The sequence below is a fragment of the Pseudophryne corroboree genome, chromosome 1, assembly GCF_028390025.1.
Source record: "Pseudophryne corroboree isolate aPseCor3 chromosome 1, aPseCor3.hap2, whole genome shotgun sequence".
Taxonomy (NCBI): Eukaryota; Metazoa; Chordata; class Amphibia; order Anura; family Myobatrachidae; genus Pseudophryne; species Pseudophryne corroboree.
In genome coordinates, this window is record NC_086444.1 from 311,703,125 (window position 1) to 311,719,483 (window position 16,359).

General features: G+C 47.7%; 1 protein-coding gene across 1 annotated transcript in view; it reads right to left on the reverse strand.

Moving 5' to 3' along the window:
- The window catches only part of KMT5A (lysine methyltransferase 5A), a 132,486-nt gene that overhangs the window by 71,648 nt on the left and 44,479 nt on the right, over positions 1 to 16,359 (reverse strand). The window contains exon 6 of the mRNA XM_063964504.1: positions 10,253 to 10,312. Within this exon, the coding sequence (XP_063820574.1) occupies positions 10,253 to 10,312 (60 nt within the window). The remainder of the gene's footprint in view (positions 1 to 10,252; positions 10,313 to 16,359) is intronic.

The window sequence follows — 16,359 nt, forward strand, 5'->3', positions numbered from 1 at the left end:
TCACCTACTCGGCTGGAACGTGAGGGGCCTTAATAAAATAAAGAGCATTGGTCCTGTCGCAAGCTAAAAAATATAAGGCGGATATTATTTGCTTTTCAGAGACTCATTTGGTTGGTGTTAAGACGATGGCCCTGAAAAAAACGTGGGTGGGATGGCTGTTTCATTCTACCTTTTCACAAAATGCCAGGAGGGGGTGTCTGTACTTATCAGAAAATCTGAAAATGTTCATTTAGATCATAGTCAGGTGGATCAGTATGGTCGCTTTGTTTTTCTTAGAGCCTTCGTTAACTCCACCCTTCTACATATTCTTGCAATATATGTCCCCCCCCCCCCCCCCCCCTTACAATAATGATGTTTTGCGACAAGCTATGTCGTTTGTTGCATTGTCACCATCTACTCCCACCATCTGTATTGGTGACTATAATAATGTAATGGACTTATCTTTAGATAGGTGGAGAGAGAGCCCCCATACTGATCTATCATCTCCTTCTCCTACCCCCTTCTCTAATTTAACTACTGAATTGGGATTAATTGATATTTGGAGGGTCCGGTTTCCCCATGAGAGCCAATACTCCTGCTATTCGGCTACTTTTAATACATTCTCCTGTATTGACCTGGCCCTCATATCACCAGATTTGACCCCTAAGGTAACTCCGATTAAATACTCACCCAGAGGGATTTCCGACCATTCACCTGTCTTATTGGTCTTAGATCCTTTGTCTCCCCATGGGGTCTTGTTTTGGAAGCTTAACCCATTCTGGCTGTCCTTAATGGGTGATGGAGCTGATTTGCTTGCTGACTGGCGAGACTTCCAGGATTTTTACGCCTCCTTCCCTACTGTTAAGCATGATGCATTTAAAGCCTCTATCCGTGGCTCCCTTATTAAAAGGGTGGCTGCTATTAAAAGGTCTAGTAGGGAAGAAGAATCCCACCTTGAAAAAATGTTGTCGTCAATTAGAAGCCGACTATATTTTGCACAAATCCCCCTCCTTGCATGCTAGCTGGGAGATGGCCAGACGGGAGTGGACGACGTTTCTTTTATATAAATCCAAGCGTTGGTTATTGTTCTCCAAGCATTCTCTATACTAACAGGCGGAGATTGGGGGTAGTTATCTCGCCTTCCTATCTAGGGAAGAGAGGGGTAGTATTTCTGTCCAACAGGTGTGTGATCCCCAGGGTGTTATGAAGTACTCGTGCCCTGATATTACTGAAGTATTTTTTGATTACTACTCTTCGATGTACGGGTCTAAAGTGTCTTATACAATGGATCAACTGAGAGACTCTCTCCCATATACAATTGCCCCAACTGTCTCCGGAATCTGTTGAATATTTGGATTCCCCATTCACCACTGAGGAATTAGATGCTGCTATAGCATCGTTCCCCAATAAGGCTCCCGGGTGTGATGGAATACCCATTGAATTGTACAAACGCTTTAAAAAATTCTATACCCCTTATTTGGTTGAACTATTTAACACTTTGTTTGACTACGGTTCTTTGCCCCCCTCGATGTCTGAGGCTATAATAATAGTAATTCTTAAGCCAGGTAAGGACCCCACCTCCCCGGACTCCTATCGCCCTATCTCGCTATTATCTACAGATGTAACAAATGTGGCTAAAATTTTAGCTGTTCGTTTAAATAAAGTTGTTACATCTATTGTCCACTGTGACCAAACGGGTTTTATGCCGGGGTAGTCTACGGTACAGAACCTCCGAAGACTCTTTTGCCATCTGCAGAGAGGGGATAGGTCCGAGGCGGGGGCAGTGGTGGTGTCCCTGGATGCTGCCAAGGCCTTTGACTTGGTAGAATGGGGGTACCTGTGGGAAGTGCTTCATAAATTTGCGTTCGGTCCTAAATTTGTTCGGTGTGTCCAGTTGCTCTATTCTTCCCCGGCTGCTCGTGTTTCAGTCACTGGTCATGTGTCACGACCCTTTTCACTGGAGAGGGGTACGAGACAGGGCTGCCCACTCCCTCCGGCCCTATTTGCCCTTGCCATTGAACCGCTAGCTAGTTGCATACGTATGTCCCTGGACATTGTATGCATTAAGGTTGGGAGCCATGTTGATACTATCACACTATATGATGATGATATGCTTTTATTTCTTAATGATTCTGAGAATTCGTTACTCACTATGTTGCAGTTAGTTAATCATTTTGGAACTTATTCTGGTTTACAGATAAATTGGAACAAGTCCAATATCTACCCCATATCTGGTGTTCTCCCTGATGTGACGGACTCCTCTTGCCCGCTGCAGTGGACCCTCCAGTTTAAATATTTGGAGATTTGGATCTCTCCTTGTCCGCAGGACTATGTTGCGTTAAACATGTAACTTTAAAAAGAAGGCACACCTGTGGAAGAAGCTTCCTCTCACTGTGATGGGCCGTATTAATTTATTTAAAATGTCTATCCAACCCAGGTATGTGCTGCAACATTCTCCTGTGTACATACCTAAAAAAGTTTTTTTCTCTATTGACAGCGTATTGAACTCTTGTTTGGGGAGGCGGGCAGCCTAGGGTGGCTATGAAGGCCCTGGTTAAGTCCAAGTTAGATGGAGGTCTTGGCCTCTCTAATTTGAGACTATACTACTTGGCCTCTCAGCTGATTTACCTTTCTTGTTGGCTCCTGGATGCAGGTGGGGACACATTGTTGGGGTTCTATGCCGAGTGGGTGGAGTCTCCTCTCACTCTACTTCAGTTTTTGCTATCTGGCTCTACTCTCTCTGGTCTTCCCCCTATTCTTAGACAGGCTCTTCTGGTCTGGCGATTGGCGCACACCTTTTTTGACTGGCAAGACATTGATACACCCCTGTGGTTTAATGCCTCTTATAGTGAGCTACTGCCCCTATCCTCGGATACTTTATGGCGGCGGATGGGAGTTATAACATTTGCTCAGCTTTATGATAATGGTATTCTTAAATCATTTGAGCGGCTACGTGGCGACTATGCTGTTGCTAATTCTGCTTTTTTTCACTACCTCCAGCTGCGTCATGCACTGCAGGCGCAGCTGGGTACGGCCCCCTTAACTATATCGGTGTCTCCAGTCAAGAAATTGCTCCTTTCGTTGGGGTCCAGGGGACACATCTCCGATTTATGCCGCATTGAATGTGCAGGTTAATTCTCATCTGTTTGAACCCTTGAAACTTAAATGGGAAGGTAATATTGGCGCTCTCCAATGAACAATGGATACAGATTTTGGGATCCATTCGTTATACCACCCCGTGTGTTCGATATCAGCAGGTATATTTTTATACCTTACATAGAACATATCGTACCCCAGTAATGTTGTATAGTGCACATCTTCGCTCGGATACCTGCTGTCCGAAGTGCAATGGGGAGGGTGCTGACTTTTGGCACCTATTATGGTCATGCCCAAGGTTGGCACCATTTTGGGCTGCAGTTTGGAATGATATTGTCCTTACAGAACCATCATTGCCAGTAATGAACTCTAGATTGTGCTTGTTCGGGTTAGACCTTTAAGAGACGCATTCTCTGGTCATATATCGTTATGTACTATGCTTAACCACTCTGGCAAAAGTCTTGATAACCAGAAAATGGTTCTCCCCTGAATTACCCAATATATCTCATTGGCGGGCTCTGGTCAACGAGGTTTCTGGCCATGAACGAGCAATGTTTAGATCTAGTGACATGCTGGTTAAATACTCTAATAAATGGGATAGACTGAATACGTCAGCCCTTGGAGTGGGTGGGACGTGATGGTAAGGGGAAGGTATCCTGTGTAATGTATACTGTAGCTAATACGGAATGTGATATTATGCCTGTTTGCTCTGGGGCGATGCGGGAAGCATGGAGGCTTTAGAAATGACTCATTGTTGTATTGACTATGTATATGCGATATGTTGCCTGCTACATGTCATACTGTATCTTGTTTAACAGATATACTGTAAATCCAATGTCATTGATGTTTTTTATATACTATTTTTTGTACTTGACCTGTTTGTTGAGCTAGGTTTAGCTGCTGTATGGTTTTTTTTTGTTTGTATATGTAAAACACTATCGATAAAAAATTACTGAATTTAAAAAATAAAATAAAAAAACATAACCAACAACAACACAGGTAACCACATAACAAGAACCTGCAGAAAAGTCAATGCACTGAGGCAGGCGACCGGTAGGTATTAAAATCCTATTTTCTCTAGCATCCATAAGGGATATTGGGGGAAACTAGTGCGATGGGGACGACCCAAAGCTTCCAGAATGTGCGGAGACTGCTGCAGCACTGCCTGCCCAAACTGGGTATCCTCTTTGGCCAGGGTATCAAACTTGTAGAACTTCACAAAGGTGTTCTTCCACGACCAGGTAGCAGCTCAGCATAGCTGCAAGGCAGAGACTCCACGGGCAGCTGCCCAGGAAGAGCCCACTGATCTTGTAGAGTGGGCCTTCAGAGACAGGTAAGGCTGCCAACACAGGCCTGTTGCATAGTAAGCCTAATCCAACGAGCAATGGACTGCTTAGAAGCAGGGCAACCCATTTTCTGCGAATCATACAGCACGCACAAGGAATCCGTTTTTCTGACCCGAGCGGTGCGCTTGACTTAGATCCTCAAGGCACGCACAGCATCCAAAACCACTGGAGGAGCAGAAGCGTCAGAACTGGACGGAACTGCTGTCTAGTCCTGAGCTCCGCTCTGTCCACATAAAAGACCAAAGTACGGACTTTTACACGATAAGGCCCCCAAATTCGGAGACACGTCGAGCAGAAGCCAGGGCCAGTAACCTCACCATCTTCCACGTGAGGTACTTGTCTTCTACAGTCATCTGAGGTTCAAACCAGGAGGACTGTAGAAATTCCAACACTACATCCAAATCCCAGGGTGCCGTAGGTGGCACAAAAGGAGGTTGTATGTGGAGTACCCCTTGCAAGAAGGTCTGAACTTAAGGCAACACTGCCAATTTCTTCTGAAAGAAAATTGAGAGAGCTTAAATCTGGACCTTAATGGAACGCAGACGTAAGCCCTTATCCACACCAACCTGCAGGAAACATAAGAAACGTCCCAAGTGAAACTCTGCAGGCGGATATGTGCGTTTCTCGCAACAAGAGACATTTCCTCCAGATATTATGATAGTGTTTTAACGTCACAGGTTTCCTGGCCTGAACTATGGCAGCAATAACCTTCTTGGAAAGGCCCTTGTGAGCTAGGATGTTCCGCTCAACCTCCATGCCGTCAAACGAAGTCGCCTTAAGTCCGGGTAGACGAATGGTCCTTGTTGAAGAAGATCTCTTCTGAGTGGTAGAGGCCAAGGGTCTTAGACAGACATGTCCAGAAGGCCCGCGTACCACGCCCTCCGAGGCCAATTCGGGGCAATCAGAATTGATTCCCGATTCTCTTTAGCACCCTTGGGAGCAATGGGATCAGAGGAAACCAGTAGACTAGTCGTTACGACCAAGGTGACACCAGTGCGGCCACTGCCCTCACCCGAGGGTCCCTGGTTCGTGAGCAATACCAGGGAAGTTTCTTGTTGAGACGAGAAGCCATCATGCCTATTTGTGGGCAACCCTTTCCGGTCAATGAGCTGCTGGAACACCAGATGGAGGAGTCCCCACTCCCCCGGGTGGAAGTCGTGATGACTCAGGAAATCCGCCTCCCTGTTGTCCACACCCGGAATGAAGATTGCCGATATGGCTCTTCCATTTCTTTCCACCCAGAGGAGTATCTTTGACACCTCTCGCATGCAGGCTCTGCTTTTTGTCCCTCCTTGTCGATTGATATACACCCCCACCGTGGCGTTGTCCGACTGTACCTGGATTGCGTGATCCTTGAGCAGAGGAGAGTATATCGCCCAAAGTTCCAGAATGTTGATTGTAAGGAGGCTTTCGTGGGCTGACTACCTGCCCTGGAACTGCACCCCTTGGGTGACAGCTCCCCATCCTCTCAGACTCGCATCTGTCGTGAGGAGGGTCCAATCCTGAATCCTGAAACTCCGGCCTTCCAGGAGACTGGAGGACTGTTGCCACCACAGGAGGGAAATCCTGGCCTGAAGTGACAGCTGAATCATCCGGTGCATCTGTAGATGTGAGCCGGACCTCTTTTCTCAGGAGATCCAATTGAAACGTTCCGGAATGGAACCTCCCATACTGGATCACCTCATATGAGGCAACCATCTTTCCTAACAATCTTATGCAAAGGTACAGACACTCGAGTAGGTCGAAGAATCATGCGGACCATCTCCTGAAGTTTTTGCCTTGTCCTCTGGTAGAAACACCTTCTGGGCAACAGTATCCAGCAACATTCCCAGGAACAGGAGCCTCTGAGCTGGTTCCAGGTGGGACTTCTGTAAGTTGGAGGATCCACCCATTGTCTGACAGAAGATGGATGGTGCGGTCGACATTGAGCAACAAAAGCTCCCTGGATCTTACCTTTATCAGAAGATCGTCCAGATAAGGGACCACATTGACCCCGTGGACCCAGAGTTGAAGCATCATCTCCGCCATCACCTTTGTGAAAACTCTCGGGGCTGTTAACAGGCCAAAGGGCAGTGCCTGGAATTGGAAGTGATCGTCCAGCAGGACAAACCGCATGTACACCTGATGAGGCGGCCAAATCGGAATATGGAGACATTTATATCCAAGGAGACCATAAATTCCTTTTGTTCCAGGTCCGCAATCACTGCTCGCAGGGATTCCATTTTGAACTTGAACACCCTCAAATAAGGTTTCAAGGATTTTAGATTCAGAATGGGTCTTACCAAACCATCCGGCTTCGGCACCAAACAGATTTGAGTAAAACCATTTGCCGCACTGCGGTAGTGGTGCTGTAACAATGAAATGGGACTGGACCAACTTAGCCTGTTGCAACGTAACTTGCATAGCCTCCAAAGCTAGTAAGCTTGATTATAAAAATCGATGGGAGGGGAGCTGAAGTGACGCAGTCGAGCTCCCACCTCGAAATCCCCTCGGGGTGGGTGAGCACCATCATGCTGAGGCCTTAGTGGAAGCAGAACCAGTGGACTGTTCACGAGAACTGGTGCTTGCAGGTTTTCTGGACTTCCCTCTGGTGCTTCTAGACACATTGGAGGCACCTCTGGCCTTCGATCGAAATCTGCAAGACCGAAAGGACTGGACAGACGTCCCGGGATAGGAGAGTCTTGCCAGCGGATTTTCCTGCCGTAACTTTGGAAATCCAGGTATCCAATTCAACCCCAAAAAGCCATTCCCCAGAAAAGGGGAGGGATTCCACACTACGTGTGGATTGTGAGTCCACAATCCACCGACGCAACCACAAGGCCCTGCGCGCCAACACTGCCATGGTAGAAGTCCAAGCATTAATGTTCCCCATCTCCTTGAGAGAATCACAAAGGACACGAGTAGTGTCCTGAATGTGCTTCAGGAGGGTTACCATAGTAACCAAGGGCATATCTCCCAAGAGGCCCCCCTGAATTTGAGTGGCCCAGGAATGAGCGGCATGGGTCATCCAGCAATCCGCAATGACCGGTCTTTGTGATATATATAGATATAGATATATACACTGTAGTGTAGTCTCTATCTTCCTATCCCCAGGATCCTTTATGGTAAAAGGAGCCCGGAGCAGGCAGCACCGTCTTTTTAAAACAGACGAGAGAGACATCCACCCCAGGGGGGTTCCTCACAAAATTTGATTGAGGTTTCTGAGACGCAAATAAATCAAAGACCTCAGGTTCCTTAACTTCTTCTCCCTTGAAGTTAAGGACCTGTTTTACCGCTTCAATAAGTATCTAACCCCCTGACGACAGCCTCCTCCTCCTGAGGAGTGACGTTAATTATCACCTCCACAGACACTCCGTCATCCTCTATGAGACACTCCTCCTTCGATTCCTACTGCAGGAGTGGGAGGGGTCTCTACCACTTTACTCACATTCCTTTCTACCTGTGCGGGCGGAGTTATTCCAGTTAGGAATTCTTCCGTAGACTTGGAAAAACCTGCAGCCCATTCCAAATGTTGCTTACGGGATTCCTCCATTTCCCTAGAAATATACGCCAGGGCATGTTCCCATGACCCAGACGGACCACTGCTCCCAGGCTGAGCGTCCATTCCCAAACATGTGTCGCACACCCCGGAGCTGCCAACATTAGTGCTCTTTTTTTAACATTTTGAACATACATAGCAAGTCTGTTGTCTTGGTTGGTGCTTTAGACATGTTGAAAACACGCACACAGCAATCAGCAGTACTTTCACCCTATTAGAGTAGGAGGAGAAAGACTGTAGGGATATAAGGAGCAATGAAAAAAAATGGGAGTCACACAGCTGGATTGTGAGAATACTTTTTTTTTTTTTTTTAAACCAGCCTGATGTTTACAACCCACCCCCCACCAACTTTTGATACAGCTTGAAGTTAACTGGGTTGAGAATTCTGATGCTCCTCCGCAGGACCTTTCAGCAGTGTCTCTTGGAAGATAAAACATTTAAGGGGACATTTACTAAGCAGTGATAAGTGCGGAGAAGTGAGCCAGTGGAGAAGTTGCCCCATTAACCAATCAGCAGCTCTATCATTTTATAGTATGCAAATTATAGTTGTTACTGCAGTGTTGATTGGTTGCCATGGGCAACTTCACCACTAGCTCACTTCTCCGCTCTTATCACTGCTTAGTAAATGTCTTTGTTTTAGAGTATTCAAGTTCAGAAGAGCCCTACCAAAACCCTATTCTAGAAGTGAGCGCCTGTTCGTAATAAGCAGCAGCTCCTATAAACAATTACCATATATACAGAAACATTAGATCCTACATTAGCCTTCCTTATTTGCATGCCTAAACAAAACTTAAGATGGCAGCAAACTGAAATTTGCTATCCACCTCGCAGGCCCTGTCCTAACAACGCAGAATATCTGTATTTCACAGTGAGGGAACTGTGCAGTTTCTGTACCTTAACTATCCATTTACAGCCCGCCTGCATGCCATAGAAAGCTCTTTACGTCAGTGTTTCACTGTGTCTGCATGCCAATGCGGTCTTCCCCGCTGTGTAACCGCCGCTCACTAGCCTTCCTGCTACGGCTTGACCCCCACTGCCTTTGCCACTGGTCTCCGGCTGCCTTAGCGGTTTACTGTGTTGCGGGAAGAACATACCAGCAGTTACTGGGGAGAAAGGTCCGCTTGCTGCCCCTACTCAATTACTCACTGCTGCGGCTCTCTGCTTAGTGAACTTCTGACAGAGATGCAGATCCCTTCTTCCGGGATCTTTGTCTCTCCTATACAGAGTATAGTATGTGGGAGCTTTAACCCTCCTTTTTGATAGGCTGGATCGGCCCCTTATATTAAAATAGGTTTTCCTCTGGAGCAAGAGCTCCTTTTCTGTGCTGCTACCTCCAGCACAATTTCTCAAACTGGAAGGATTAGGGCAGGGCTGGCCAAACCGGTCCTCGAGATCTACCAACAGTTCACGTTTTCCAGGCCTCCTGGAGATCTGTAGAATTGTCAGTTAGGAATGAATGCAGCACATCTTAATTAGTAATGACTACACCTGTGCACCAGCTAGGTGGTCTGGAAAATGTGTACTGTTGGTAGATCTCGAGGACTGGTTTGGCCAGCCCTGGATTAGGGGGTGTGAAGGGGGAGGAGCCAGTTGTGTGTATATATATATATATATATATATATATATATATATATATATATATATATATATATATATATATATATATATATATATATATATATATATATTTTTTTTTTTTTTTTTATAATATTGTGCTCCCTCCGGTCTGCATCCTTCACACCCCAGCTGTCTGAGATCTCCAGTGTCCCCTAGTGGATGAAAAAGGAGAAAGTCTTTATAAAAAGAATATCAACAAATTACAAGGTTCATTAGAACTGGTGTCGGGAAGCGGTTACAATACCGCTAGTTGGGATCCCGGACGTCACAATGCCAACGCCGGAATCCAGACTAGTGGTGAAATACCGCCGACTGAATCCCGGCTCCACAGGCTTTTCTCCCTCTATGGGTGTCCACGACACCCATAGTGGGAGAATATAAACGGTGGCGAGCGCAGCAAGCCCGCAAGGAACATGCTAGCGCTCACCCCGCTGCTGGCACAGCGGTGGCCGGGATACCGCTGTTAGTATACCGACAGCGGGGATCCCGGCCGCCGCTTTTTCATACCGATCCCCTGGTTACGATTGTGAACATGGCTAATGTCTATATTAATCCCTTTATGAAGTCACAGAATATGCACTATGAACCAGTTAGTAGAGGCTGGACTGCCAGGGCTGGTGTTATTACAAGAGAGTTACTAGTGAAGACAAGGATCAAAACAAAAATTCCCAACTACCTTCAATCCCTCTTCTTTGCCACTTTTAATCAGCTCATCTATTCTCTGTTTTTCTTCAGACTGGAAAAAAAAATAAGATTTTACTCACCGGTAAATCTATTTCTCGTAGTCCGTAGTGGATGCTGGGACTCCGTAAGGACCATGGGGAATAGCGGCTCCGCAGGAGACTGGGCACAACTAAGAAAGCTTTAGGACTAACTGGTGTGCACTGGCTCCTCCCACTATGACCCTCCTCCAGACCTCAGTTAGGATACTGTGCCCGGAAGAGCTGACATAATAAGGAAGGATTTTGAATCCCGGGTAAGACTCAAACCAGCCACACCAATCACACCGTATAACTCGTGATATTATACCCAGTTAACAGTATGAACATAACAGAGCCTCTCAACAGATGGCTCAACAATAACCCTTTAGTTAACAATAACTATATACAAGCATTGCAGACAGTCCGCACTTGGGACGGGCGCCCAGCATCCACTACGGACTACGAGAAATAGATTTACCGGTGAGTAAAATCTTATTTTCTCTAACGTCCTAGTGGATGCTGGGACTCCGTAAGGACCATGGGGATTATACCAAAGCTCCCAAACGGGCGGGAGAGTGCGGATGACTATGCAGCACCGAATGAGAGAACTCAAGGTCCTCCTCAGCCAGGGTATCAAATTTGTAGAATTTTGCAAACGTGTTTGCCCCTGACCAAGTAGCAGCTCGGCAAAGTTGTAAAGCCGAGACCCCTCGGGCAGCCGCCCAAGAAGAGCCCACTTTCCTCGTGGAATGGGCTTTTACAGATTTAGGCTGCGGCAGGCCAGCCGCAGAATGCGCAAGCTGAATTGTGCTACAAATCCAGCGAGCAATAGTCTGCTTCGAAGCAGGAGCACCCAGTTTGTTGGGTGCATACAGGATAAATAGCGAGTCAGTCTTCCCGACTCCAGCCGTCCTGGAAACATAAATTTTCAAGGCCCTGACTACGTCCAGTAACTTGGAGTCCTCCAAGTCCCTAATAGCCGCAGGCACAACAATAGGTTGGTTCAAGTGAAAAGCTGATACCACCTTAGGGAGAAACTGGGGACGAGTCCTCAATTCTGCCCTATCCATATGGAAAATCAAATAGGGGCTTTTACATGACAAAGCCGCCAATTCTGACACTCGCCTAGCCGAAGCCAAGGCCAAAAGCATGACCACTTTCCACGTGAGATATTTTAACTCCACGGTTAAAAGTGGCTCAAACCAATGTGACTTCAGGAAACCCAACACCACGTTGAGGTCCCACTGGAGGCACAAAAGGAGTCTGAATATGCAGCACTCCCTTAACAAATGTCTGAACTTCAGGCAGTGAAGCCAGTTCTTTTTGGAAGAAAATCGACAGAGCCGAAATCCGGACCTTAATGGAACCCAGTTTTAGGCCCATAGTCACCCCTGACTGTAGGAAGTGCAGAAATCGACCCAGCTGAAATTCCTCCGTTGGGGCCTTCCTGGCCTCACACCACGCAACATATTTTCGCCATATGCGGTGATAATGTTGTACGGTTACATCTTTTCTAGCTTTAATGAGCGTAGGAATGACTTCCTCCGGAATACCCTTTTCTTTTAGGATCCGGTGTTCAACCGCCATGCCGTCAAACGCAGCCGCGGTAAGTCTTGGAACAGACAGGGCCCCTGCAGCAGCAGGTCCTGTCTGAGCGGCAGAGGCCATGGGTCCTCTGAGATCAATTCTTGAAGTTCCGGGTACCAAGCTCTTCTTGGCCAATCCGGAACAATGAGTATAGTTCTTACTCCTCTTTTCCTTATTATCCTCAGTACCTTGGGTATGAGATGAAGAGGGGGGGGGGGGAACACATAAACCGACCGGTACACCCAGGGTGTCACTAAAGCGTCCACAGCTATCGCCTGAGGATCCCTTGACCTGGCGCAATATTTTTCTAGCTTTTTGTTTAGGCGGGACGCCATCATGTCCACCTGTGGCCTTTCCCAACGGTTTACAATCAGTTGGAAGACTTCTGGATGAAGTCCCCACTCTCCCGGGTGGAGGTCGTGCCTGCTGAGGAAGTCTGCTTCCCAGTTGTCCACTCCCGGAATGAACACTGCTGACAGTGCTAACACGTGACTTTCCGCCCATCGAGAATCCTTGTGGCTTCTGCCATCGCCGTCCTGCTTCTTGTGCCGCCCTGTCGGTTTACATGGGCGACTGCCGTGATGTTGTCTGACTGGATCAGAACCGGCTGGTTTTGAAGCAGGGGTTTTGCCTGACTTAGGGCATTGTAAATGGCCCTCAGTTCCAGAACATTTATGTGTAGGGAAGTCTCCCGACTTGACCAAAGTCCTTGGAAGTTTCTTCCCTGTGTGACTGCCCCCCAGCCTCGAAGGCTGGCATCCGTGGTCACCAGGACCCAGTCCTGTATGCCGAATCTGCGGCCCTCTTTGAGATGAGCACTCTGCAGCCACCACAGCAGAGACACCCTGGTCCATGGAGACAAGGTTATCAACCGATGCATTTGAAGATGCGATCCGGACCATTGGTCCAACAGGTCCCACTGAAAGGTTCTGGCATGGAACCTGCCGAATGGAATTGCTTCGTAGGAAGCTACCATCTTTCCCAGGACTCGCGTGCAGTGATGCACCGACACCTGTTTTTGTTTCAGGAGGCCTCTGACTAGAGATGACAGCTCCTTGGCTTTTTCCTCTGGGAGAAACACTTTTTTCTGGACTGTGTCCAGAATCATCTCCAGGAACAGTAGACGTGTCGCAGGAACCAGCTGTGACTTTGGAATATTTAGAATCCAACGTGCTGGTGTAGCACCTCCTGAGATAGTGCTACGCCGACCAACAACTGCTCCCTGGACCTCGCCTTTATCAGGAGATCGTCCAAGTATGGGATAATTAAAACTCCCTTTTTTCGAAGGAGTATCATCATTTCGGCCATTACCTTGGTAAATACCCTCGGTGCCGTGGGCAGGCCGAACGGCAACGTCTGGAATTGGTAATGACAATCCTGTACCACAAATCTGAGGTACTCCTGGTGAGGATGGTAAATGGGGACATGCAGGTAAGCATCCTTGATGTCCAGTGATACCATGTAATCCCCCTCTTCCAGGCTTGCAATAACCGCCCTGAGCGATTCCATCTTGAACTTGAATTTTCTTAAATATGTGTTCAAGGATTTCAAATTTAAAATGGGTCTCACCGAACCGTCCGGTTTCGGTACCACAAACATTGTGGAATAGTAACCCCGTCCTTGTTGAAGTAGGGGCACCTTGACTATCACCTGCTGGGAATACAGCTTGTAAATGGCCTCTATCACAGCCTCCCTGCCTGAGGGAGTTGTTGGCAAGGCAGATTTGAGGAAACGGCGGGGGGGAAATGTCTCGAATTCCAGCCTGTACCCCTGAGATACCACTTGAAGGATCCAGGGATCTACTTGTGAGCGAGACCACTGATTGCTGAAGTTTTTGAGACGGGCCCCCACCGTACCTGGCTCCGCCTGTTGAGCCCCAGCGTCATGCGGCAGACTTAGAAGAAGAAGCGGGGGAGGACTTTTGTTCCTGGGAACTGGCTGTATGCTGCAGCTTTTTTCCCCTACCTCTGCCTCTGGGCAGAAAGGACGCGCCTCTACCCCGCCTGCTCTTTTGGGGACGAAAGGACTGTACCTGATAATACGGTGCTTTCTTTGGTTGTGAGGGGACATGTGGTAAAAATGCTGACTTCCCAGCCGTTGCTGTGGACACTAGGTCTGAAAGACCATCCCCGAACAACTCCTCACCCTTATAAGGCAAAACTTCCATGTGCCTTTTAGAATCTGCATCACCTGTCCACTGCCGAGTCCATAACCCTCTCCTGGCAGAAATGGACAGTGCACTTATTTTAGATGCCAGCCGGCAAATATCCCTCTGTGCATCTCTCATGTATAAGACAGCGTCTTTAATATGCTCTATGTTTAGCAATATAGTGTCCCTGTCTAGGGTGTCAATGTTTTCTGACAGGGAATCTGACCACGCAGCTGCAGCACTGCACATCCATGCTGAAGCAATAGCTGGTCTCAGTATAATACCAGTGTGTGTATATATAGCCTTCAGGAGAGCCTCCTGCTTTTTATCAGCAGGTTCCTTTAGGGCGGCCGTATCCGGAGACGGTAGTGCCACCTTTTTTGATAAGCGTGTAAGCGCTTTATCCACCTTAGGGGGTGTTTCCCAACGTGACCTATCCTCTGGCGGGAAAGGGTACGCCATTAGTAATTTTTTAGAAATTACCAATTTTTTATCTGGGCAAGCCCACGCTACTTCACACACTTCATTTAATTCTTCAGAAGGGGGAAAAACTACTGGTAGTTTTTTCTCTCCAAACATAATACCCTTTTTTGTGGTACCTGGGGGTCACATCAGAAATGTGTAAAACATTTTTCATTGCCTCAATCATGTAACGAGTGGCCCTATTGGACATTACATTAGTCTCTTCGTCGTCGACACTGGTATCAGTATCCGTGTCGACATCTGTGTCTGCCATCTGAGGTAGCGGGCGTTTTAGAGCCCCTGATGGTCTTTGAGACGTCTGGGCAGGCACAAGCTGAGAAGCCGGCTGTCCCGCATTTGGCATGTCATCAAATTTTTTATGTAAAGAGTCGACACTTTCACGTAATTCCTTCCACAAGTCCATCCACTCAGGTGTCTGCCCCGCAGGGGGTGACAACACATTTATAGGCATCTGCTCCGCCTCCACATAAGCCTCCTCATCAAACATGTCGACACAGCCGTACCGACACCGCACACACACAGGGAATGCTCTGACAGGAGACAGGACCCCACAAAGCCCTTTGGGGAGACAGAGAGAGAGTATGCCAGCACACACCAGAGCGCTATATAATACAGGGATTAACTAAATTATATCCCCTTATAGCTGCTATATATGTATATTGCGCCTAAATTTAGTGCCCCCCCTCTCTTTTTTACCCTTCTGTAGTGTAGACTGCAGGGGAGAGCCAGGGAGCTTCCTTCCAGCGGAGCTGTGAGGGAGAAATGGCGCCAGTGTGCTGAGGGAGATAGCTCCGCCCCTTTTTCGGCTGACTTTTCTCCCGCTTTTTTATGGATTCTGGCAGGGGTATTTATCACATATGTAGCCTCTGGGGCTATATATTGTGATGATTTTGCCAGGCAAGGTGTTTATATTGCTGCTCAGGGCGCCCCCCCCCCAGCGCCCTGCACCCATCAGTGACTGCAGTGTGAGGTGTGCATGAGGAGCAATGGCGCACAGCTGCAGTGCGCTACCTTGTTGAAGACAGGAGTCTTCTGCCGCCGATTTTCCGGATCACTTCTTGCTTCTGGCTCTGTAAGGGGGCCGGCGGCGCGGCTCCGGGACCGAACATCAAGGCCGGTTCCATGCGGTCGATCCCTCTGGAGCGAATGGTGTCCAGTAGCCTAAGAAGCCCAAGCTACCACCAGTTAGGTAGGTTCGCTTCTTCTCCCCTTAGTCCCTCGCTGCAGTGAGTCTGTTGCCAGCAGATCTCACTGTAAAATAAAAAACCTAAAATATACTTTCTCTCTAGGAGCTCAGGAGAGCCCCTAGTGTGCATCCAGCTCAGCCGGGCACAAGATTCTAACTGAGGTCTGGAGGAGGGTCATAGTGGGAGGAGCCAGTGCACACCAGTTAGTCATAAAGCTTTCTTAGTTGTGCCCAGTCTCCTGCGGAGCCGCTATTCCCCAAGGTCCTTACGGAGTCCCAGCATCCACTTAGGACGTTAGAGAAATAAATAAATAAGTAAATTGAAAAGTGGTCAGCACATTTACGCTTAAACATGTATTTATGCCTGCTAGTGGGGGTAGTTACAATACTGGTTCAGGGAGAAAATTTACAATGTTAAGTATGTGGATTACGATTTGTTTACGGACTTCAGTAAATATGTATTCCAGAGGTTCTCAAACTCTGTCCCCGGGGGCCCACACAGTGCACGTTTTGCAGGTCTCCTCACAGAATCGCAAGTGAAATAATTAGCTCCACCAGTGGACCTTTTAAAATGTGTCTGTGAGTAATTCATACACCTGTGCACCTGCTGGGTTACCTGCAAAACATGCACTGTGTGGGCTCCAGAGGACCGAGTTTGAGAACCTCTGATGTATTCT